This window comes from Ambystoma mexicanum, chromosome 2p (assembly GCF_040938575.1).
Source record: "Ambystoma mexicanum isolate Mex_15411 chromosome 2p, UKY_AmexF1_1, whole genome shotgun sequence".
Taxonomy (NCBI): domain Eukaryota; kingdom Metazoa; phylum Chordata; class Amphibia; order Caudata; family Ambystomatidae; genus Ambystoma; species Ambystoma mexicanum.
The window spans coordinates 711,764,816-711,791,157 of NC_090923.1; the positions used below are offsets into that span (position 1 = coordinate 711,764,816).

A 26,342-nucleotide genomic window follows, 5' to 3' on the forward strand; every position below is an offset into this window, starting at 1 on the left:
TGCAGTCCAGGCTCACAAAGGAAGAGTCCACATTTGGGTACACAACATGGGGTGAAACAGCCTACGATGAAGTCTCAACCTATCACAAAAGATTCATCCAACATTAGCAGATAAAGCAATGTTATATGCCTGGTCGGTCTCGGTCCTTCTCTCTCTCTGTCGGTCTCTCTCTCTTGGTCGGTCTCTTCCCCCTCCCCCCTTTGTCAGTCCCCAGAGCAATAGTATCCATTGCAAGATCTGTGCAGACTACAAACACCAGCAACCTCTGGAAGTGAGGAAGAATAAACAAAAAGTGGGTAATATCAATGCTTCATTCGGATTGTTAAATACACTTAGCTCGCATAACCAGCTTCCCAGAATTGGGAACTACTATACAACTCAAAAATGGTGCACACAACACTTCAAGGGATCTAATAAAGATATATACGGAATTAGTAATCCACTTCGTTTATTTCAACACTGCAGAAGTTTGTTCATCACATTTTTTATTTTCAGTATACATGAATTCTACCAAAATGAAGATTACAGAACATAAAAGACACTAGGAACCACAAAATAACAACTTAGTGCAATTACTTACTGTATAAGAATGTTATGAAGAACATGGAATTTTGTCAGCATTGCCTGAGCCACTAGTAAAAGAATAAAAACATGCATGGTTTCTTTTTGGCAATGGCCACTGAAGCCTTCCGTCCAACTGTGCTACCCTTGCATGAAAGTATACAAATAAAAAAATAAATAACATATAAATTGCAGTAATATGTAAATATAAAACAAATAAATATAATTAAATAAAGAAAGATCTTACTTTAAGGCAGAAATAAAATGTCATCAATTAACAAATGAAACTCGTACATGTTCAATGTTCCTTCTATATCGAAACAAGGTCTTATTTGCAGTACTGACTACTATATAGTGCCTAGAACAGTACATCAAAGACGTAATGAAAACAAGCAGTAAAGGGGCAGATGTGACCCCCCCTTTTTTTTAGAGGCACATATAAGGCCCTACAACAAGTTCTGCACTGGTCCAATATGGACGAAGTTCAGCATTATTTAACTGCATGCGTACTATGGATCTTTACTTAACTGAGAGAAGACAATGTATTGCATTGATGCATTATTTTTTAACAATAAAAACAAAACAGATTAAAAAAGTTGAACACATGCAACGCAGAGTTCTCGTTCATGTGTAAGTAGAGTTTTTTATGGATACAGTTAACCTCAGTGTACTCTTTTTCCCAACCCACCTTGTACCAGCAGTGATGTTAAAGCAATTCCATTTCAGTGTCTGACAGGTTTGGACTTTGCCTGCTGAGCAAGCTTGGGATTGAAGAGGGCCTGGTTATCGTGCAATGTCAACTCAGCCATATGTAGAATGGACGCAATAGCCAGTCCACTTATTTCTCTGACTGGATGGTGCTTCCCCACTGAGCAAGCCTGTCATACAAGGGGTTTGGTTATGATGAGTGCCTTTCATTTTAGGGTCCAACAATAGTTTGTGTTAAATTCTGTAGTATGTTCAAAAAAAGCTTTTAAACCATGCAGTCTCGATATATATAAACAATATTGGGGATGTCCCTACAGTCCTAACAACAACGGGCTCTTTGGAATTCCCGGTCCTATGCTATACTTTGATTGGTGTGATGACCTTTAGCGCACGCTTCTTTAAGGACTCGCCTGGTAGACTTTGCACAGTAAAGCCAAAGTTGTCCACAAGAATTTTCCGAGGCCAGGACCCCAGACCGCTGGCAACCAAGTGATTGTAGAACTGTTCCTTGGCCAGTTGGTATTCTTCCGCTTTCATCTGCAATGAATCAGGAAAATGTTTGTTGCTTAAACAAGCATGTAAACAATGTTTATATTACTCACATACTCTGAAAAGCAAAGAATCAAGAGAGACGTTGGTGAAATGTACACCTCAATCAATTGGCAAGGTCACAATCTAATTTCTTGCTTTATCGCTTTGTCAAGGATTCCTAAGAGGATTGTCTTAGTTGCCAGTACTTTGGGAAGACCACATGCAATAAGTGCCTCTCTATCCAGGATAAGGATTTTGCTCAGTCATACTCTGGAAGGTTGTGAACTCTTTGGCCTGTAACAACCCATTGAAGATCAGTTTTCCATCCTACGCACTGATCAGATGATATGATGTGATAATCGGTACTGTTCCAATCTTCCAGCCACCCCAAACAGCTTCACACATCACTTGGGATTAACATGGGCCTCTGACATCCTCCCACACCTCTCCACTTCCACTGATCCACAGTCTTCACACCTCTCAAATAAACATGTCCCTCTCTACCATTGCCCATACTATAAATGTTCAGCATAGGGTATTAACACCCCAACACACATCCTGCCCGCTAGTTCATAACTTGAACTTAACTTGTCTCCCACGCTCTCTATAAAAGTTGCCATACCTACTGTGCTATTTACTCAAATCAATATAACCCATTAGATCAACAGGGTACACACACTATTCCCCAGCCACATCTACAAGGTGAGGGTATCTCTTACAGACTTTCCAACTGGCAGATCAAAAGGGCTGTATCTTCTCAAGGTCATACCACTCTTGCAACCCTTGCAAGCTCAGAGTAATTCTGGCTCAATCTGAGGACGATTATGAAAACACCAAGCCTCACACGCTACCCTCTCACTCCTCACCTTGTACAAGACCTCCAAGCTTTTTGAGACTTTCCCTCCATTTCCTCTCCCATACAACCTTCTTCTCATGCAATAAAGGTCTTCTCCTTCCAACAATCCATGATCCCACATAACTGATTTACACTGCATGCAACCTTCCATAATGATGTGTTAACGGTTCTTCACAATTAGATAACAAACCTGTCATATTGGAGGCGATGACTGGAAAAAACTCAGTCACTGGATTTATTCTGCTGTTTGGCCAACACTTCTGATCTGATTTAAAATGCAACGTGGCATGATGTGGATGAGGATTTAAACACACAGACATCTCAAGTATCTCATTTTGTAGGAACCCCATTCCATCACCAAAATCAGATTAAAGCTCAACACAGGAAACAGAAATAATTATCTGCAGAACAAAGACAATAAAACCCTGCACAAAAATCTGGCCAGAGAAAATAGGAAAATTCCTTCAGCCCACTTTTTATTTAAATTGTAAAATGGTTTATTACAAACCTTATACAACTCAATCCATGACACACAATTCATTACTTAACACTCAAAATCAGATTTACATTTTTAAATTAATCATTCATAATTCATTATTGCAACCACCCTGTGAAATAACCAGGCAGGAGTCTTTTTGCCTTAACCAAGGAGGTCCTTTAATCAGGATGAAAACACGAGACCACTTTCCCAGGAGAGCTCAAAAGGGTTCGGAAATCAAATAAAAGTTTGTTGCAAGGGTTGGGAATATGGATGTGGTCTGCTTTCTAGCCAGCTCAATATGCCCAGTGGAAGCCTTTGTTGCTCTGTCTACAGTCGCCAGGGTCCCACTCCGTCTGTCGATTGCAGAAAAAAAAGCAACCACAGGTCACAGAGTTTCCGTTTTTAACCTTACATCCCCTGACCCCTGTTCAATCAGTGGGCTCCCTGGACACAGCGCTGTGAATGGGTTGCCCGTCATCTCCCTCCCACTCCCATGGTCGGTACCCGTATCCAGGCAATCGCATCTCGTTCCGACTCAGCTCTGACCTGTCACACCCCCTGGTAGCTTCGAGTTGGTGGACCACTGTAGCCACGCAGTGGGAATATGTGTGAGGCCAGAAGAGGTTCCCCTTCTTCACCCGTGAGTATGGGTTCTTTTTCCGCAAGGCAGTGTTTTGTGGTTTCTGTCTTTCGAGGCCGGGCAACAATGGGGGGTTGCACTCTAGGTGTTGTAGTGCAGGGTTGGTCTTGGGCACTAGCGGAGGTGCCAGGGTGGGGGCTGGGACCTGATAGGTAAGGGTGCACTCTAGGTGTTGAAGTGACAGGCTGGACGCGGGCATTAGCAGAGGCAACCTGGGGAACGGGACCTATTAGGCAGGAGTGCACTGTGGGTGTCGTAGATCCGGGTTGTACATGGACATTAGCGGAGGGAACCTCACACACAGTGTGACCAGTTGGTATTTACCCAGTTTATGACTGTGGTAAAGTCAAAAGGCTTGAGGGTAAGAAACGACCGCAGGACCCGATGGTTGGAGTCTTTTTGAGGGGCCAGCCACCGCAGGGGAGCATGATCTGTATACAAGGTAAAATGTCACCCCAACAAATAATAATGTGGTGGTTCAATGGCCCACTTGATTGCTAGACACGCCTTCTCAAGCATAGAATAAGGCATTTCATGCAGGAGTAATTTCATACTGATGAATGTGACCGGACAGAGATCAAACTCACCACCCTGTGACTGAGACCACATCCGGAAGCATCGGCCTGTAAAAATGGAGGCTTGGAATAGTCCAGACAGTAACACAGGGCGACAGGATATAGTAGAAACCAGGATCTGGAAAAACTGGACAGTCTCTTTTTGTAGGGCCGTCGGATGATTAGCTCGAAGAGCATCAGTCAATGGAGTGGCTATAGATGAAAAATGGGGAATGAACCAGTGGTAATATCCCACGAAGCCCAGAAAGGCTTGCATCTCCTTCTTGGTGGTGGGGATCTGAAGTTTCTGAATAGCTTAGATTTTGTCCACAAGAGTTATTCTTCTCCGCTCTACAGTGTAACCCAGATATCTGGCATCTAGCCATTCAGGTCTTCTTTGGATTTATATGCAGTCCTGCCTCCTTGAGGGTCGTGGTCACTTTCAGGAGATGGCCACGATGTTCTTCCCATGACGAATTATAATGATGTCGTCTAGATAGGCTGCTGCATATGATACATGGGGTTGTAGTAGTTTATCCATTAAGGTCTGGAAGGTAGTGGGTGCCCCGTGTATTCCAAACGGGAGTACTGTGAATTGTGGGTTTGAAAAAGCGGTCTTCTCTTGGCCTTCTAGCTTAACTAAGCGGAATTTGCCAATAGCCCTTGGTTAAGTCTAACATGCTCAAATACATATATCTTGTTCTACCACTACTGTCTTTCATAATTCACAACCAGCCTCGACATCAACTACAGTACTGACTCCTTTTTTAGAAAAAAGAAGGCAAGAAGCGGCAACAAGAAACCTGCGTTCAAAGAACAAACAGGGAAACACCTAGTGGTTAACTTGTCTTCTAAACATCTACTAAAAGCTAATTCGAAGTTTTGAATTTAGGACTACCTTTTACTCCCACACAGAACACAACGCATTTGGAAGAAATAACGAACCTATTCAGACTAGTAAGAAAAATGCATTTGAAGATTTTTTTCGATATTCAACCACCTTTCACACAAGCAGTGGCAAATGAATTCATGGAGATAAAACCGAAGAGTACATTCAACTCCCCAGGTGAACAACACAGCATTAAAACTGTTTGAGACACATATGCTTGGCGTACTGAAGAAGATCAACTATAGTAATATCAGCAAATATATCAGGAAACACCAGAGCCAAATCATAAGAGACTTATCAGATGATCACATCACTATTAAACAAGCGGACAAAGGAGGAGCCATTATAATTATGGATACCTCCTTCTATAATACACAATGTGTTGCACTTCTTAGTGAGAAGGATACCTACATCCCAATTGAAGAAAATCCAACACCCAAGATCATTACCATCATAGAAACAACTTTAGAAAGGGACATTGATAATGGTTGAATAACTGAAAGAACAAGGACATTTCTACATAAAATGAATCCCATTATTATTTTCGGGAGTCTGTAAAATACTGGACTCCCGAAAAATTCACAAACAGCGGCACAATCCACGACTAAGACCAATAGTGGCAGGTACGGAAAGTATTTTCGACCCTTCGGCTATTTATGTAGACCAAGTCCTACAACCGATTGTACAAAAAACGGAGACCTACTTAAGGGTTACTACACATTTTTTGAACACTTTACAGACCATCAATAATTTACAGGGAAACAATCTTCTAGTGACATTTGACGTACAAAGCCTGTACACATCAATTCCCCACAAAGGGGGACTAGAAGCGTTAGAGTGGGCACTACTGAAGGAAGAACACTGCATAGGCTCAAAACAGTTCATATTGGAACTAACTAAAATCATTCTAATGAACAACTACTTTAGGTTTGGATGACAATTCTATGTGCAGACATCAGGGACCTCCATGGGCTCTGCCATGGCCTTGGTCTATGCTTACTTGTTTATGAACCACCTAGAAACACAATTTATAATAGACCACGCCCATTGGGGCTCTAAACTCATTACCTGGAAGAGGTATATTGACAACGTCTTTGTAATCTGGAAAGGGGAAAGAGAAGAATTTGATTAATTCCTCACATATATAAATTCAGTGAATGAAAGTATCAAATTCACCATGAAGTGGGCATCCCTAAAATACACTACCTGGATGTGGAAAAGGAATTACGAAATGGCAAAATAATAACCAATCTGTTCCACAAACCAACAGATGTCAACAGTCTGAATTATATGAGTCAGCACCCTAAACACCTGCGCAACAACCTTCCTGTCACGCCACTTACCCGGGTTTCGGGGCGCGCTGGCCGATTTCGGCATGCCCCGTCTTGGCGGATTTGCCTGTGATTCAGGCTGGGAGTGGGGGGGCGGGGTCCCTGCGCTCGGCGGTCCCTGCCTCTTCCGGGTTTCCCGATTGCGGGGGACTGCGCATGTGCGGGCGGCCGTGTCTCGCCCTCTGCACATGCGCGCTCAGGGAGACACAGGCTTGCTGCTCAAGCCTCGCTCTGGGGATGCCAGCACCCGGGAACAGCACGGCTTGCGTTCCAAACCTCCCGGGTGCTGGCTACCCTTTATTAAGGGCCGGTCCATGTGAACAAACCGCATCTCAACGCGGTTTGCTTCCGGATCGTGTCTTCGTCTGATTTAGCTCCTTTTGAGCTGCCTCCAGCTTTCCCTTGATCCTCACCTAGCTTCTGGTTCCTTTCTTCCTGGCTTCTCTTCCTTGGTTGGTCCCTAGCCGTGGGCTGGCCTTTTTCCCTGGCTCTCCTGTTCCTTGGACAGGGTTCCCCTTCCTGGTTTTCCTCTGGGTCTCCTGCTCCCTGATTCTTCCCCTGACCTCCTAGGGGACTTGTGCTTGGACTCCTACTCCTGTCTTGCAGTCCTGACTTGGGTTTTCACCTGCCATTCTGTTTATCTTCAAGTTTATTGGGTCCTGGTTAGCCTTCAACCTCTTTGGTTCTGTGCCTGGTCGCCTGCCTCTGCCTGGGTACTCTGCCTTGCGTACTTGTCAACGTTGTCAGTGTGCTTCCTGCCTGAAGATCCTACTGTAACTGGGCTCACCGGATTCCAAAATCAGATCATCGCTTCAGTCCAGTTTCGCCTTCCCTGCCAGTGCTTGCACTGTCCTGACGCCACGTAAATCAGGGAAGTGCGCACCCGTGGCATTGGGAGTCGGTTCACCGCTCACCCGGTGTTCTCATGGGTGGGTGTTGGGCCGGTTCCTTGCGTCACACAATCATCAGCAGGTCCTCTGACAGCCTGGCTACCTTAAATACCTGTGAGGACCTCCTGAAACACGAAACTAAGAGTAAAGAGATTCCTTTTCTCTACACGCTGAAATATTCTAGCCAAAGCTATCAGATTACACAACTCATTATGAAGAATTGGAGAACTATACAATTGGAAACTATTCCCTCAACCTCCATTAATTTCATCCAAGAGTGTAAGAAACATAAGAGAACAATTCGTGAAAGCAGAACGAAAGACCAAACAGAAACAAACAACATTACAGGTAAAAAAACTGGGTACCTTTGCATGTTTACATTGTAATAACTGCAATAACGTGATGAAGGGCAACTATGTCAGACACCCCAGGACAGGAGCTAAAATTAAGTTGAGAGACTTTGCTACATGCAACACTAAATCTGTTGTCCGTGCAGGATGTATTATGTGGGGCAAGGAAAATGAAGGAACGGTGCAATGAGCACAAAAGTAATATTCGGACAAAGAATATGCTTTCCCCAGTAGCTAGACACTACTCAGAGAAGAGACATATGGTGGCACACATTAGATTCATGATACTAGAAATCGTCCAAAGATCCCCAAGAGGAGGAGATCATGCCAAGACACTTGTCCAAAGAGAGTTGTTTTGGATCGACAAACTGGATAGTCTTACCCCTTATGGGATGAAGGAAGAGTTATATCTGGGAGCATTTCTATGAATAACCCAGAGTGCTTTTACATACCTCCCTACCCTCAAGAACAGGGGTCCCCTACACACAAGAGCCAGGTATAGACCGACCCCCCCCATGGGTTTCCATGGCCACCACAGGTATGAAGGTAATATCTAAATAAGGAATTTTGATGACTGAACGATATGAACAATGTAATCACAACCATGTATGTCTATAAACTTAACAGAGAGGGATAACACCCAGGAGTTACACTGTCCAGTGTTTATGTAAAACTACACTCATTAAGAATTAGTAAACTGATAACTGACAGAAATCACATCAACCTACAATGGGAAAGTTGTCTTCAGTGGAATTTGTTGTGGGTAAAGATTGGGTTACTAGACCAATTGTACACATTCATGGAGATATTAAGTAATGTCATTTTTGTGCATAGCCTTCTGAAAAAGCTAGATTGTGAACATGGGTCCCACGGGGTGGTGAACTGGGTGGTGAACTGGGATTTTCATGTCTATATATTTCTAAAGAATAAATCCTTCCATAATATTCTTTAGTATATTATTGATCTACACAGACAGTTATTTAGTTGTGCTGAAGAATCTCACCACATATTATACAGAGGAACACCCGCTCTAACAGGGATATCACATCCATCAGAATGGATATTTATAATACATTTACAGTGGTATCATGTACTGACTACTCTTTATCCCATAGACACTGTTTGAGGACACTTCTGAATTTCCTTTTAATACACCTACCCCATAACACACCTAGTTCATCTAGTCTCCCATATACACACCACACTGGTATTACGCCAAGTATGAACATATCGAGCAAATGGCAAGAGATACTCCTTGATTAGATAAGGAGTGTGATGTGCGCATTCACTGCGTGGTGACGTCGCTTGTTTACATGTGACGTCACCACGTCGGCGTACGCTCCTTTGAATGTGGTTCCCTGGGAACCATTAATGCCGGCGTCTCGTGGACTTTTCTCCTTTTCCTCGGAGACTGTGTCCGACAGCGTCTAGATGGGAGGATTGTAGAGTGAATCTTCTTCTTGAGGTTTATCTCAGTAATTGAACTACGATAGTGACACAGAGCAACACTCTGGCGACTCAGACTGGCGTACTCACACTATTACCTTATTTCTGATTACAGTAAGAAATACGCACAAACAAGGGGAATCAGTTTTTGAAGGTGTATTTCCATTACACAAACGTGACCACAATTGTTCCACCGACTACAGGTAGGACAGTGACTTCTTTACAGCCTTATATAGTGGAGGAATATTTTTAGTACAACCTGTTTATAAGGTTCTTATCTCTGTTTTTAACAGATTATGGAGTCAATAGCGCAACAGTCACCTAATTATGTACATTTGAACATATATGTTTTGATAAAGTGGCAATATTCATTTAATCCAAAAGACTTTCTACATCCCTACCCGACATCAGGTAGGATTCCTCATTGCAATGCTAATTATTGACAAGATAGTACAGTTAAATTAACAACCAATTTTGCAGACCTGGGCATGTTAACTTACATTAACGCACAATTCTTTCAGGGTACAGCCCCACTGGGTGACGCTTTGCTTCGCCCCAAGAGGAGCCCCATGGATCCCACTCTCTATGGACCCACATAGTAACCTCCAGCTGGCACCCATGAGAGGTATGATGTTATTATAATAAGGAATGTTATTCTTGAAGATATTACCATTAGAAGACAGCAGCTAATGACCATTATGTCCACTGTATTCTCCCCTCTTACAGAATGTGCGAACTATGAAAAGGATTAACTGGATTTATGTGAAACTTTGCTCCTGAAGAAGGGATATTATATCCCGAAACACGTTGAGCTTATGAATTTATTTTATTTTTCACTATTGTTATTCTTATGCACTACATACTACGGCAATATGAATGTCATATTGCAACGTGATATTTATTATAAAAATCTTTGAGTATAAAAGAACTTTGAAGAAGAAAACATTGAAGTACTTGCATTTATGAAATAGTTTGGGTCTATTCAATACAGTTGGACATTCCACCTACATCTATCCTCTATTTAACTTGGACTAACAATTCAATAATTATTGTTTGTGTATATACAAAACCTAAAGTGTGCTTGGGATGCGAGTGTTCCAAAGACCGTGGACACTGTTTCCTTTTGGTTTATGGTTACTTACCAGTGATGGGGAGAGGAACACGACTGACGGCCACCTGGGTTTATCCTAATTGGTGCAACATGGACAGTGGCTATGGCCGCTGGTATCTGGTTATTTGCTAATGAGGGGATATGTGCCGGGAGCACTTATGTGAGGGGTGAGTGCAGGCCTCCAGATAAGGTGCGCACCAGGCTTTTTTACGCATGAAAATCTTGTAAATATGACAGCTTTATTTTTTTCGTGTGTAAATTTACGCACAAGTGAAGAGGGCAGTGCAAAGGTCAGGTTACTTGACAGAAACTAGAAAGCTTCTTTTGATTTTAATCTGCATGGATGTAATTGCAAGCCATGGAGAAACACCTCTGAGACAGAATGTATTTCTCTGAAGCCTTTCAAAAAAAAACTGCACACTGTGATAAAAGGAATGGTTTCTTTCCTTTCAGCTTCTGCTGTGTTGTGCGTAGATGCTCATGGAGCAAACAGACGCACTGTGCATATTTATTTTCCTACCATTTTAGGATTGTATAATTAATAAGATGGAAAACTAAGTTGCAATTGAGAATTATTTTTTGGTAACAAATTATGCTTTTTTTCCACCAGTGAAAGCAAACCAGTATTGCACAATTGTATTTTTCAGAGTTACTGTGCCGTGTGCATAATCATGTGGAGGCAGATCATCTGTACACTTACAATGTAATTTACACACTAATTATAAAAACAGTCTGTAAAATGATGAGTATGCACAGTCTAGTTTACATCCTTTCAATCTTGCAGTCAATAGGGTACATTACTATAAATGGTCAGTGGCAGCAGAGTCTTTGCTCAACGGTGAGTGATTGTCATTACATCAATCAAACGTGTTCTAGCCTCTCAAATCTTAAAGACTACAATTAAAACATCCAGCACCTGACTCTTCAGGAAGTGCAAACGCTGTTCAAAAACAAACAAATGAAAGTTACATTTGTAATAGAAATAGAAACTCAGCAAAACCTGTCCCTGTGATAATCCAGATAGGTATTTAACTTTATGCAGCGCTTCATACATGGTTCGTCCAACATCTAGGCACTGTGATTATTATACCACAGTCATTAATCAGTTTACGGAACTTTCAAGGATATTAGACAATAAGATAGCTCACCCGGTTGAGCACTTGTTGCTGTGACCTGTGTGTGATCTGTAGGAGGTTTAAGGTTCAAATCCCGACAAGACCAGCTCAGCCTTTCATCCTTTCGAGGTCGATAAAGGAGTACCAACTTCAGTTTGGTGATAATTGTAATAAATATGTTCTATGTACAGCACTTTGCCAAAGACGCTATATATAAATAGCCATTTGATCATGAGATTAGGTACAGAATTTAGCATGGAGTCCTTGTCTCTCTGCACTATTGAATCATAACATTGGCATACCATTAGGTAAAAATAGCTCCAGGAAATGAGGACTTTCATTACACATCAAAAGACAATTCTGCTATCGAACCTCAAAACATACACCACTATTCATGTTAGCTTTACTATGTAATTCACTAGGTTTTTGTGTTTTCAACATTTAAATGTATACAGGAGAGATCAAATGGCAAGACCTTAGAGAAATAATGAAATGTGTATTCTGTCACAATGCAGAAAGCTGCCGCATGGTAATGATGTCCATACAGTTTTTGCACACGTCGGCTGGATGTCACATGCATTTTACTCTCTTGCTAAGGAGAAAAGTCCTTTTTACTCTATTGAAATCGCATTTAATCCCAAAGATTAAAAATAGGGAGTAAAATATTTCCATTTCAAATTCTTATCTGGAGCACTGGGTCAATCAGTTAAGATTGTCAATTCTTTTATTTTTAGGATACGTTGGTTAATCTTAATTCTCGCTTAACTAAAGTTTTATATGAAAACTTTAGTTAAACGAGAATTATGATTAACCAAAGTATTGCGAAAACATAATCCAAGAATTGACGGCAATCTTAACTGACTCACTCCTCACATATGTGCTCCTGGGATATATTACTCACCGTAATCGTATTTCTGATGCTTGTATCTGCTTAGATTCACATGCTATGCATAGGCCGACATCTAATGGTAGTCGCAGTGTATTACATAATTGTTATTGAAACTTGAAAAGGGACATCAACAGGGAGTGCCAATAATACTATCCCTAGTGTGACATCCACTGTACCCTTAGTCCTTCATGCATCGAGGTCCCTCAGATTGTTTTGTTTCTGACATGAGGTAGCATGAAGTGTAGCATGAGTATGGATGCAATAAAGCAAATAAGAAGCGATAAAGCCAGAAACAAATCTATGCACCTTCTACTCCAAGAGGGGAAGTAGGGTGGGCGCATGTGAAACTAAGCAGATACAAGCATCATAAATAGGATTACGGTGAGTAATGTATCCCTTCTGAGGCTTGTGAATCTGCTTAGAATGCATGCTATGCATAGACTAGCGAGCAGTATCTGGAGAAGTAGGTGGGTTGCGAGAAGGTAGGCAGCAAAAAGATAGTTTAGCATTGCTTGTCCCACCTGTGAATCTCCTCTAGAAAGTATGTCAATGCAGTAATATTGAGTAAAGGTATGTATGGAACTCTGTGTAGCTGCTTTGCAAGTAGCATCTAGAGGGACGTTTGCAATAAATGCCAAAGTAGCTCCTGTACCTCTGGTAGAGTAGGCTCTGGGTGTGAAAGGTAGGGTTTTCTTTGATAGGGAATAGCAGAGCTGTACACAGTTTATCTATTTTTCTTAGCGCTTTTGTCTTTATTTATTTATTTATTTATTTGCATTTATAAAGCGCACAGAACTGCCCTGGGGCATCGTGGCGCTGTTACAGCAGACTTAGTCATGAACACAAGCATAGGAATGTGTTTACAGATGTAACCGAGTTACATAGTACATTTCACATTGGTAATAAACATTGAGCTTAAAGGTTATGCTATGCTGTGGATACAATGCAAGCATGAGAGTGAATGTGGCAGACTTTAGCGGAATAGGAGGGTTTTGAGGTTTTTACGGAAGGTATGGTATGATTTTTCGTTTCTTAGTGAGGTAGGTAGGGAGTTCCAGTTTTTTGGTGCGAGGTGTCTTGTTTACATAGTACAAAAATGCCCTCCTTACATCCAGTGCATGGAGTTTTTTCTCAGCTGAGTTGGATGGATTTTGAAAGAAAGTGGGTAGTTCAATGGATTTGTTAACATGGAACTTGGATATGAATTTAGGTGAAAACCTAGGGTGTGTTCTTGTGGATCACGAGGATCTTGCACTGACAGAGCTTTTAGCTCACTAACCAGTCTTATTGAGGTGATGGCTACTAGGAAAGCTTTCTTGTATGTTAGGTGTTTGAGGCTGGATTTGTGCATAGACTCGAAGGGTGGACCCATGTGCTTTGAGAGTACAACATTAAGATCCCAACCTGGATGCGGGTTGAAAATGGGGGGTGGGAAGGTAAAGTCTTTTTACTCCCTCCATGAAAGCCTTAACATGGACTTCCCACCAGAAAACCTTGTTTTGTGAAGTGGTGTATGCAGACAGAGCCGCTAGGTGAACCTTGATGGAGTTAAATACTAAGCCAGAGTCTTAGGGCCCCGAATCGGCGAGTGGAACAAAGTGGCGGCAGAGACAAAGAGGACAACAGGGGTCACGAGATGTAGGTCTTGTAAAGCCCCTGCATCGAACTCCAAGACCAGCGATTAGAAGCAGACCGCAGCGTTTGCCCGGAACGCGCTGTTTCCTCACTGAGGCAGAGCACATCTGAAGGCACACGCACCCGGAGCTGGTACAACCTACGGACTGTACATTGCCGAGACTCGTCGAGCAAACCGGTAGCCGACGCTGGGCCCGCGGCGTAATCGGATCGAACGCCGGCGGAACCCAGGAAGATTCATTGTGGCAGCGCACCAATAAGGTGGCCGCGGATCCTGGGGCCAACGCGAACGAGCGGGCGGTGGTGGCTGCAGTTTTCACAGCGGAGCGGATTAACTCTGTATACACAGGGAGATGGGAGAAATCCCATAGGGACAGACGAAACATCGGCGCAGGCCAGTTGTGGAGGCCGATGCGAGACAATTGCTGATCCCCTGACACTTAAAGCGGCCCCTCTGAGCCTGGGCATTGTGGGCCGGATGGCCTTGTGATCGCGGAAGAGGGGGAACAAAGGGAGTGCGGCGAATCGGTGAGCGCACTCGAGCACTGGCCACGAAAGGAACACGACAGAGACCGGGCCACGGCACCGAGAGGGTACGAGCACGTGGGAGGACATGGCCCACTCTGGGCGCGAGGGAAGAGACAAGTACATACTTGTCCCACGCGGACCTTTGTGCGGACGGAGGCACGGCAGGCCCTCGCCCAGTTAACATAGCAGGATGTCCTCTAAAGTGGTTAGACCCAGGATCCGACAGCCCACGATGGAGGCTTACGCCAGGTCGCCCCCAGAAGCGGAGGGGGGCAAGAGCAAGGAGACCCGGAAACACCGGGCATGATCCAGGAGGTGCTGGCAGCGATCGCAGACTTAAAGGTGGCCTGGGAGACTAAGTTGGGCCAGGCAATGAAAGAGCTGCAGGAGGGCCTGGACCTCAAGATCAGAGCAGTCCAGGAGGAGGTGAACCTGCTGAGACAGGACGTGCGAACGATTGCAGAGCGCACTGGGGCCTTGGAGAAGGAGATGGCCCCGAACACGGAGGCGTGCGCCGCACATGGAAAGGAGCTCCATGCCCTCGTGCAACGGGTGGGCAATCTGGAGGACAGAGCTGAGCAAGCAGAGGGGCGCCCCAGACGCAATAACATCCGTATAGTGGGCCTGCCGGAAGGTACGGAAGGGTCAAACCCCACAGAATACGTGGAATCCATGCTTTTACAGGAGATAACAGGCAGGGGGCTGACCCAGGGGTTCGCGGTTGAAAGGGCGCACAGGGCCCTGACAAGGAGACCGCCCCCTGGAGCTCCCCCGCGGCCACTGATCGCAAAGATCCTGAACTATCGGGATCGGGAGAAGATCCTCAAATTTTTCCGGAGGGGAGGAACGATTGAAAGGGGTTCAGCAAAAATCACGGCCTACCCGGACTATACGCTGCTTGTGCAGCGTAGTAGGATGAACTTTGGATCGGTGAAAAGGAGGCTGAAGGACAAAGGCCATCGCTACATTTGCTCTACCCAGCCAAGTTGAAAGTGTTTTATAAGAACAGATCCCTTTTTTTCGAGACGCCAACCGAGGCAATGGATTGGCTGGATATGCAGGGCCGACCTCAAGAACCGGATGTCCAAATGGGAGCTGCAGGAGATAGGTAGCAGATGGCTGTGGCACCTAGGGTGACATGGCCAAGACATTGGGACTTGAATATAGAGTTGTATTAAGTTTGTGGGGAGTGTGTTGTAGTATCAACTGGCTGGACCCGCTGGACGCACCAATCCTAAAATAGACGACTGGGAGCTACTAGGAGGCATCCCTTGTACCCAATAGTAATATACTTAGTTAGGTCACTGTTAGATCGGTGACGCCCCGCAGGGTCCTAGTCCTCGGTGATGGGACAGGACCAGACGCGGGTGGGCCTGAGATCCAGGGATGGAGCTGGGCATTTGTTGGGGTGGGGTAGGGTGGGGGGGGGCTGGGTGTGCAGTGGATGGGAGTTGGGGAACTGTTGAGGGGGGGGAAGGTGGAGAGTTGGAAAACAAACCATCAAGGGAAGCATTGAAAGGAGAGGTGGGTTGGGAACAAACCGAGTAGATGGCATCGGGTAATCTCAGAATTGTGACCTGGAATGCACGGGGCCTTAATAGCTACCTGAAACGTAATAAAGTGATGCTGTATTTAAAAAGGATGCACATTGATATAGCCCTGCTGCAGGAGACTCATCTCACAAGGGAGAAGTTGGAGGTTGTCAGGCGAAAATGGAGGGGACATGTTGTGGGGGCTACGTATTCTGCGTACGCTAGAGGGGTTATCACTTGGGTGGCGCCGCATGTGCCGCTCCAGGTGCTTAGCTCAACGGTAGACCCAGAGGGCAGAATGGTGGCGGTGACAGGACTCCTGAAGAACAGGGAAGAGCACATTATAAATCTGTACGCCCCTAACCATGACACAGCGGCTTATTTCAGGTCCCTTTACAGCAAAATTAGCCCTCTGGCTGGGGGTGCGGTGGTGTGGGGAGGGGACTTTAATTGCACCCTGAATCCCAAAATGGATAGGTCAGTCGACAAAGCGGGGAAGCCGCTGCCGGCGGCCAAAGCACTGGGGACATTGTTAAAAGATCTAGGCCTAGAAGACGTGTGGAGAAAGTTGCATCCAATGGATAGGCAATACTCGCACTATGCAGCGCCACATGACCTGCACACGAGGCTAGATTATGTGTTCGTAGCGGCTGAGATAGTGGGAGAAATGGTGGGAGCGGAATACAAGGCCCGAGTACTATCCGACCACTCGCCTTTGGTGGTAGAGTGGCGACACCAACCCCCCAGAGCGCGGATCCCGACATGGAGACTTAGGACTGAGGCATTACAAGGTGAGGGGTTCCGGGAGGATTTGAGGGAGGCCATCGTGGAATATTTTGATATAAACACGGGCAGTGTGCGCTCGGTTGGAACAGTATGGGAGGCGTTCAAGGTGGTGGTGTGTGGAGTAGCCATTTCGAAATCTAAAGGGCTCCAGGGGGGCATCGAAAGGGAACTTCAGGAAACGGAAAGGGAGGGTCTCACACGACATGAGGATACCGCCCGGGAGAATAGCGATAAGATAAAAGACCTACAGTTAACCTGCAGTGGACTCTGGGATAGGCTATGTAGACTAAATTACAAGAAATACACGGCGAGGCTACACGCAGGAGGCAATAAGCCGGGCAGATTGCTGGCCTGGCTCTATAAGAGTGAGACCCCCCCCACACAGTGATCAGTGAGATTAGGGATGAGGAAGGTTGCATCTGTAATACCCAGGAGGGGGTGAACAAGGAGTTCCTCAAGTTTTACAGACACTTATATGAGGACGCAGGGGAGGATAGGAGTCAAGACGTACTGGACACGTTAGAGGACATAGAGCTGCCCACCCTGGACGACCTAGAACGCGCGGAATTGGACGCCCCTATCACCTCGGAAGAGCTGGAGGTGGTGATCCAACATTTGCCCACGTGTAAGGCACCCGGGACGGATGGGTTGCCTAGTGAGTTTTACAAGACATACAAACAGGAACTGCTTCAGCCACTGCTTGCCCTGTTCAACGAGGCCTATGAGCAGGGGGAACTGCCATTGTCCCTTCGCGAGGCAATGATCATCCCACTCCTGAAACCAGGCAAGCCGGCCGTGTAGTGTGGGTCTTACAGACCCTTGTCCATGCTGAATCAGGACAGCAACATACTTACGGCAGTGCTGGCCAATAGGCTGAAGAGGGTGATCGGTAAGCTGACACACCCAGACCAGACGTGATATGTCCCCGGCAGGAACATTACAGATAACCATAGGAGGCTACACCACATCATTGACCACACTGAGGAAGATACGGGTGAGCTGGCTATCGTGTCGCTAGACGCGGTCAAAGCCTTTGACTCGGTGCGATGGCCTTGGTTGAAAGCGGCCCTGAGGGGATACGGAATGGGACCTGGATATATCAGGTGGGTCCAGTTGTTATACAGCACCCCGGTGGCGAGAGTTAAAACAGGATCCATAATCTCAGATACTTGGCAATTTAGCAGGGGGACCAGGCAGGGATGCCCCTGGTCACCCATGCTATACATTCTGGCATTAGAGCCGTTGGCAATATGTGTGAGGCAACAATACGTGGAGGTGGGGATTAGTACAGTAAGTGGTAGACACCTGGTATTTCTGTATGTAGATGACATGCTCCTTTATCTGCGCTATCTGGAGGAGAACCTGCAGTATGTGCCAGAGGTGATGAACCGATATGCCACCCTCTCGGGCATATCGGTGAACCCTAGGAAGTCTAGTCTGTTCCCCTTGGGTAGATATAAGAATGTCCCGTTACAGAGGCTGCCTATCCTGCCGATACCATGGCAGACTGAGACATTTAGGTATTTGGGAGTAAATATTTACCACAAGATCGAGGCGGAGCACAAACACAATACGGAGAAAGCATTAGAGGGAGTTAAGAACAGCATGGTGTTTTGGTCTAGATTGCCCCTGACTATGATGGGGAGAGCAGCCTTGATTAAGATGGTGGTCTTGCCTAGACTCCTGCATTTCTTTGTGAATGTCCCGTTTTTGGTTCCCAGGAGCCTATTTGTGAGACTTCATAGCGTGTGCAGGGGCTTCATATGGGGTAACTCCAGGAACAGAGTGGCCCTGTGGAAACTCCAGAACCCATGTGACAAGGGGGCATAGGCCTGCCAAATTTTGAGCTTTATTATCTGGCGGGGCAGCTGCTGTACGTGGCCAGGTGGCTGTCGACTGAAGACTCAGCGGAAGCCAGGCTTCTGCGGGAAGACTCGGCCCCATACTTTTTGAATGAAGTGGTGTCGTTACAAAAGAACAAACTGGTGGGAAGAGGGCGGCTATTGAGGCTGGGCTGGGAGGTTTGGCGCAGAACGTGGAGAATGATGGGTGACATAGAGCCATTCTCTCAGCAGGCCCCGCTGGTGGCACTATGCGGGAAGACTCAACTGTTCGAAGCGGTCCGTAGATATTGGGAACCAGTAGGCCTGGCCACCCTTGGGGACATATGGCAGGAAGGGGAGGCATTGGAATTTCAGAGGTTGCAAGAAGAGACAGGGTTGCATAAAGGCCAGTATATAACCTACGCTAGACTCATGAAACGGGTTAGGGAGAGATGGCCAGAGACAGTGCTAGCGGATGACCCTGATGCCTCCCTGGAAACGATGTATGATGTTTCGGAGGGCGGGCACGAAGTATCTAGAATATACGAGCTTCTAAGAGCAAAGGCAGGGAAGGAGCTGCTTCAATTGAGGCAGGACTGGGACGAGGAAGTAGGAGGACCCATGACAGATGGGCTATGGGAGAGAGCCCAAAGGTACCATAAAAAGGTATCCCGGAATGCGAGACTCCAACAACTCCAATTGTATGTCACTCACAGGGCTTATCTGACTCCCGGGAAAATTAAAAGGTTTGGAGGCTCGGCTACGCAGAAATGTCCCAGGTGTGGGGAGGTGGAAGCGGGGCTGCTACACATGTTCTGGGCTTGCCCGGAGGTGCACAGATTTTGGGATGAGATTAAAACTAAACTGGCTGCTGGGGGAGGGGAGCTGGACGTGGGATCAGCTTGGCCATGCATGCTCAGGATTTTTCACAGGCCACGGGATTTGAAGCACATAAGCAAAATGAAGGACTTAGCCTACATCCTGGCCAAGCGCAGGATCGCAATGGGCTGGAAGGCGGCCCACAGACCCAAGGTGGAGCTATGGTGGGCGGACCTCCTCAGATGGACGGAGGCGGAATCCGTAGTTTGGTTTGAAGCGGTTACTAGGGGGGGGGAGAGGAGGAAGTAGGGCCCTTGTTGGCCTGGCGGCAATTGGTGACCTCTATGGCAAACCCTCACCAGGACAATAACGAATTAGAGGACTTGGATGAGTGCACAAGCACTGCGATACCTGATAATGCTCCTGTAGATGACATGAGAGTGCCGGCTCTAGTTTGTGGGGTGGGAGGGGGGAGGACGGAGAATTGCACTGTATAATGTGATGGTTTGATGCTGATTATGTACGTCCTAAACAGTTGTAATGTGTGTTATTTTGTTTGGTTTTTATTGAAAATAAAATTAAAATAAATTAAAAAAAAATATATACAATTTGAAATTATTCCCTCAACCTCCATTAATTTCATCCAAGAGAGTAAGAAACATAAGAGAACAATTAGTGAAAGCAGAGCGAAAGACAAAACAGAAACAAACAACATTAATGCCATCAAGAGCTAGGCTGCCAAGTTCATAGACTGGGGATGTGGGTGGAATGTTCTCCCCCCGTGCTGGGATAGCATGGTGTAGGGCCACAGGAGTTTGATTGGTTCGCACATCGCCAGCTTGAGCAGATGTGGAAATCAAGGTGGTCTTGCCCACATAGGAGCAACCAGGATTAGAATAGCTTGTTCTTGGTGCATCTTGTGCACTATTCTGCTCAGGAGTGGTGTTGGTGGAATAGCGTAAGAAAATGTCCCTGACCAGCTCATCCACAGGGCGTTTCCCTTGGATCTGGGTTGGGGAAACCTGGATGTGAAGTCTGGGTATTGTGCATTTAGGTTTATGGTGAGCAAGCACTTTGGCAAGTAGCTGCGGTTTGCTGTGGAAAACTCTAACGGCGTTACCTGGAAAAAACAACCTTGTACGGCTCAAGAAATCACTTTGAGCAGCTGTGGCGCAAACTCCCTCAACAACATCCTGAGAACTTTGTGTATATATTGGATATATACTAACGCTCACTTTTATTTGTTTGTTCTATACTTCGAGACAATCAGAACATGGCTCCTGCCCTTTGGGCACCCGCACTAGATCACCCAGGGTGCTCGGGCCATTGGCAAGTAGCTGCTGTTTGCTGCTCCGGGGCTCGGGGCTTAGATAATATTCTTTCTAGACAAATAGTACTGCTCAGGCCTTGTTTATCACATGGTAACTTCATTTTATCAACATGGTTGATTGTCTGCAACCTTGTCATCGAACTAAGTGTTGAAAATTAATTTGGGTTGCTGATCGTCTTCATTCACTCTTGTGTTCTTGCATTCTTAAGAGTGTGTGCCCAGGTTTCTCAAACTTTTAAGTGAGACTTGATTTGATTACGTTGGTTTCGGTTTTCTGAAGTGCACATTTTTCTATTACCATAATTGCTGGTCCATATACTGCTAATTCATTTATTTTTTTACAAGTGCATTGACTGTTTCAACTTGTATTTCTGTTTTTAGTACTTGTATTGGAATTTACACATAATCTTTGATTTTTTTGAGTGCATGCTGTATTCTTTGTACTCCCTGTCCTTGTTTTTTGCGCGTTCCTACGTGTTAGTGATTCGACTTGCATTATTTGTAATCGTTCACGCTCATTTTAAAAGAGGTGGGAGTTACGAAAGTCCAATCGCTTTTTGTCATGCATATAAACATTTCCGAAATCATACCATAACAAGAAAAAAAAATAATAAAACAAAAATAAAACCATCGATAAAACAATACACATGCAATTAGATATGTCTGGTGCCTTAAGAAGAGGTAGACAGCGTGTGAACAATCGTAAAGCTGAATTAATGTAATCGCAAGTCTCTTCATCGCCACTTAATTTACCTTCAGTACTGACTCATTTATCTACCTTTGCTCACACTGGAGTTCGGTCAGGATGTGTTGGGTCATTGCCAACTCCCAATACCCTTGCCACACCTAGTGAAAGTACACGTGCACCAATTTATGTTTGCGCACAGGTTCATTGCTCTCCATCTACTAATCATGAATCCTCTACTTTCTCACTCCATGAGATATGTGATATTGATTTGCCTCCAGCTACCATACCTGCAAATAGTTCTAACGATGTTGCCTCTTCTGCACAGAAAGTTTTGTTGCAGAGCAGTTTCAACCAATCTCTGCCTGATGTCTCAATTTTAGCACCAGCCATTTCTAAAGAACTTGGTAAGCAAGTTTGCCTTTCATTAGGTCCATGTGTACCAAATCTCTTCCCTTTCGACCATATTGATGATGTGCATCTTTTCTACCTGGCGAATAAGCTCCATAATGGTTTGCAGGGTGAGGTAAAAAGGCCTTTGACATCTTCCAATGCGTCTAATATATATAGCGCTAACTTTTCTACCCCCGTGAGCCATCCCTCTAAGGAATGTTCGTGCTCGGTCCCGAATAACTTTGCAACTACATCGAGACATGACTCTGACATGTACCACTTTGTCCTAGGCAACCTAACTGCAATGGCAGTCACGATTCAGTTCACGCCTTTCCCCAGGTTCATTCTGCTACTCCACCTATTGAATTATTTCAAGACTCTGACTCAGCTGATCTTTATTCCTTCCCAGTTTTAACCAGTATATTGAATTTACTGGACAAAGCACATGAAATGAGCCATCTTGAGCTGCGAAACATGAAATCAATGTTTTCGGAAGTACTCATCAAAATGCGTCGGTTGGAGGGTTTTGTGTGTGCATACGACAAATTTGTTCTGTCTAAATCCGTAGAAATATTGCATGAACTTGTTGTTCCTTCTGTTGCGTCGGCATCACAAACTATACCTATTTCAGCATACAATAGTACCAACTCAAACTGAAATACCTCTTGCTCTATCTCCGCCGTCGAAAACCGTCCTATGCCTCTGTTGTGTCACACACTGACTCTCTATCCAATGCTATCTGTCCATGTAATCTGAAAGAGGTATGGCCATGCTTCAACAGAAATTTCCAAAAAGATCTCCGATATACAGACTCTAGTATCTCCGACTTGCTCTAACATCCCATCTACTTTGTATAAGGAAGACAACATTCATTCTACTGGACTGGAAAGGCGCTGGTTGGATTTGATAAATAAATAGATGATTCAGGTTGTTGGTGTGTCAAACATGAGGTTTTTAGGTTTATTTCTTGTTGTAATCATCACCAGCCGACATGGTAAATCACCTCTCCTGGGTGTCACATTGTATTTCTTTGCCCTAATCGCAATTGGTTTTTCTATGTTTCGTGATACTGCCTATTAATGTATGCATAATGGATGTGAATGAAATATCCTTAATACTAATTGGCTTTAAATGTCACCACACTGGGTATACCGCATCACCACCTCACCAAAAACACAGCCTTGAAAAAGACTTAAGTTGAAACGCGCGTCGGCTGTGTAACATATCATCATGTTATGAATATTACCTTTACATCCAATGATGTCTTTCATTGGTGCTGATTACAACAAGAAATAAACCTAAAAACCTCATGTTTGACACACCAACAACCTGAATCATCTATTTTTTGTGCAAACTGCCTACGAACAAGTACTGGATTATCAAATCCAACCAGCGCCTTTCCAGTCCAAGAGTTTGTCACTCCCCACAAATCTTCTAGACAGTAGGAACCTCGGAGTTGGTTTCTTGACAAACTATGACTCTGGCTGCAGGTCTAACTCAGTTAACAACCGAATAAAGGGTGCGCAGGAGAGAGGGAGTCCCGCCAAAAACTCCACTCATGCCAAAAAAAAAAAACATTCATTCTACATCTGGTTGGTGGGTGTAGCACAGACCCGAATAGTCAGAATCCTGAATGAAAGCGACTAGAGGAGACAAACAATGGTCTTAGTTGTAAACCTCAGTCGATTGCTGATCATAGCAATCCGTCCCCGCCTTTTCTATCACGCAAACAAAAAAAGATGGACCTTCGTGCCATCAAAAGGCAAGCTACTAGAGAGAACAAGATCAAATTCAAAGACAAAAAAACTAAAAATCAACCGAACATTTAGATCAATGGCCACAGTTCTAATTTGAAAATGCTTCCTAATCCTTCCCTGGATAACAAACTTCTCGATCTTCATCAATTAGATGACGAATGCAGATCACTTCTACAGGTCAAAGATGAAATCCCGCCCATTATGTCCAAATCCAACTCTGCACGTAAAAAGCAAAAGAAAAAAAAAAAAGTCTAAGGACTCATCTGAGAACATCATTGTTAGCACTGAATCTATTGTAGTTCCTAAATTTAACATCCATTGATTCGCTCTCAGATACTTTACTTCTCATGTCGGACACCTATGGCATTAAACAAACTCAACTTTCTAAATTCTGTCCTGTAATCACTAATACATTTTGTCATTGTGCTCCAACCGCTAAAGACATTACTTCAAGTAGCTTTAAAGATGTTATCTCTGACTCTAACTGGGACTCTAGTCCTGAACCTGCGGCTGTCCAAAAAGCATTGCATGCTGTAGAGGGTAAGCCTCATCTTGATCCTACTATGCCGATGGTGGATGTTGTTTCTAAAGACACCACCATGGCGGTAAGTAATCAAGATAAAGGCAAGATATCCCCTATCACTTCTAATATAATGGGGTGGACGACTGACCCTTCAATTAATGGATCTTCTCGCATTAACCGGTCATTCTTGCTGAAATTGTTTAATCAGATTCCCACCTTCAGGAATCTGCGCTCAGAAGACAATGACTGGATTTACTTTGGCCTCAATTGATAACCAAATAATGATATGTCAAGTACACTCGACGATCATTCCAAAATCAATTTAGGATCATCGTGGGGATCTGGGTCTTTTCGGGATTCACATTTGTCTCTTTGATTCCCCAGAAGAAGCTCAGATGATTATTGCTTTCCAACCTCCTTATTGAACCACCAAAAAATGCATATTCCTGGCAATCCAGAATCCCAAGTCCTGAGTTCGGCGGTTATATCTCATGTGCCAACAATGGCATCTAATATTAAGGACTGGTCATGAGTGGGAACCCTTCTCCAAACAATGCTATCTAAGAATAGTGCCACTTCCCCTTCTTAGCTACGCTAACTTGTCGCTGCATACTTGGAATTCATGTGGGTTTAACAACTTTATTTCTTGCATTAACGTGCATGAAGTTTTTCAATCTCCGTCCTTAATTTTGGTTCAAGAAACCATGTGCACTCATCAAATTTGTGTTGACGGATATTCTTCCTTCTCTGCTGTTGTGAAAAAAGGAAAGGCTGGGCGTCCGTATGATGGGTTGTCAATCTTCGTACACAATAGCTTTAAAGCAGGCGGAAAGTTATTATTTTCTTCTGACTCTCTCCTATCTGTTGAATTTAACATGGGCCAGCCTTGTTGCAAAGTGCTCTTACTGATATGTCTGTACTGGAACACAGCTAATACAGATATTGATGTGATATTTGATTAACTTGATGTGTTACTGGATGTTAGGCAGAATCCTGTGCAGTGCCCTTAGGGACCACTACACACAATTAAGACTATGGGTGGCAATACAAGTTTTACCTTTGGTACAAGCCTGTACTACTAAGTTATAGTGGTAGCAGTAGCAGAGCAGCCAGGCTTATCTCAAGAGTATATGAGCAATAGCAGAGATTACACAAAGGGACCACAATTACTGTGACTCAAGCAAACACTGACTCAAGGTTTCAGGTAAAAAATATAAGCACATTTATTTTTAAACCATCAGTTATAAACACAACACCTCCATTAAACTTTAAACAAAACCACACGTTAAATATACTACAACTAACTAATTCACTTTGTACAGTAAGTCTCAAGGTAAGTACCCTGTGTTTGAATGAACCAGTGTTATGAACAAAATACGATACCACGGATACGGTGCGATCACTTTTTGACAGTTCGGTCTACTAAATAAACACGTATCCGTGACATGAAATGCTACCGGGGCAAAAACACACTTAGCACCTGCGATACCCAGAGGGAGTTGGAGGCAAAAATCACAGACAATATTTAGGTTAGGCAAACAGTATCGAGAAACACTCAGAAACAGGAGTTCAAAAGTCAAAGGGTCGAAGCAAGGTTTAGATGACACCGGAGGCCTGTGCCGAAGATCACACCGTTACAGTTCACAATTCTGTATAGCCAAGAGTACTTGAATATTGTCAATGTTCGGAAGCAAAAGTTATAAGAAGGAGGGAAGACAAGGACGAGCCTTGAAGATGAAGAAAAGGGGTTCACCCAGTTTCCTCGAGTAGAACACAGTACCTTATTTCCACGATGCAGCTGGAGCCCTGGCAGTTGTTCCTGTTGGTTTCCTGCAGACCCACGATTCCTGGAGCTTCGTTGTGAAGGAGGACGTCTGAAGAAGGTCTGCACAACACAGGGATGAAGCCAGCAGCAGCGACAACGAAAAGGTGTGCTCCTTAAAAACAGGAGAGGCTCAGCAGGTGGCTATTCGGACCACTACAGTAGTGTGCAGCGATTTCGACCACGGCGGAGATCTCTGGGTGAAGAAGATGAGCTGGTTATCTCCACCAGGATCAAGGGAAGAAGACTCTGGACTGGATCTTCTCTTAGTCATCGAAGGGTAGATAGCTCAGGACTGCAGCAGGGCTTCACCGGGACGGGGTAGTTGCAGCAGCCGTCGTTCTCTCCGCTTCTCTT

The 26,342-nt window shown here is 44.6% G+C and overlaps 1 protein-coding gene across 1 annotated transcript in view; it reads right to left on the reverse strand.

Moving 5' to 3' along the window:
- Positions 1–448: 448 nt before the first annotated feature.
- The window catches only part of LOC138566703 (adenosine deaminase domain-containing protein 2-like), a 1,803,535-nt gene continuing 1,777,641 nt past the window's right edge, over positions 449–26,342 (reverse strand). The window contains exon 12 of the mRNA XM_069644294.1: positions 449–1,806. Coding sequence (XP_069500395.1) covers positions 1,627–1,806 — 180 coding nt within the window. The 3' untranslated portion in view covers positions 449–1,626. The remainder of the gene's footprint in view (positions 1,807–26,342) is intronic.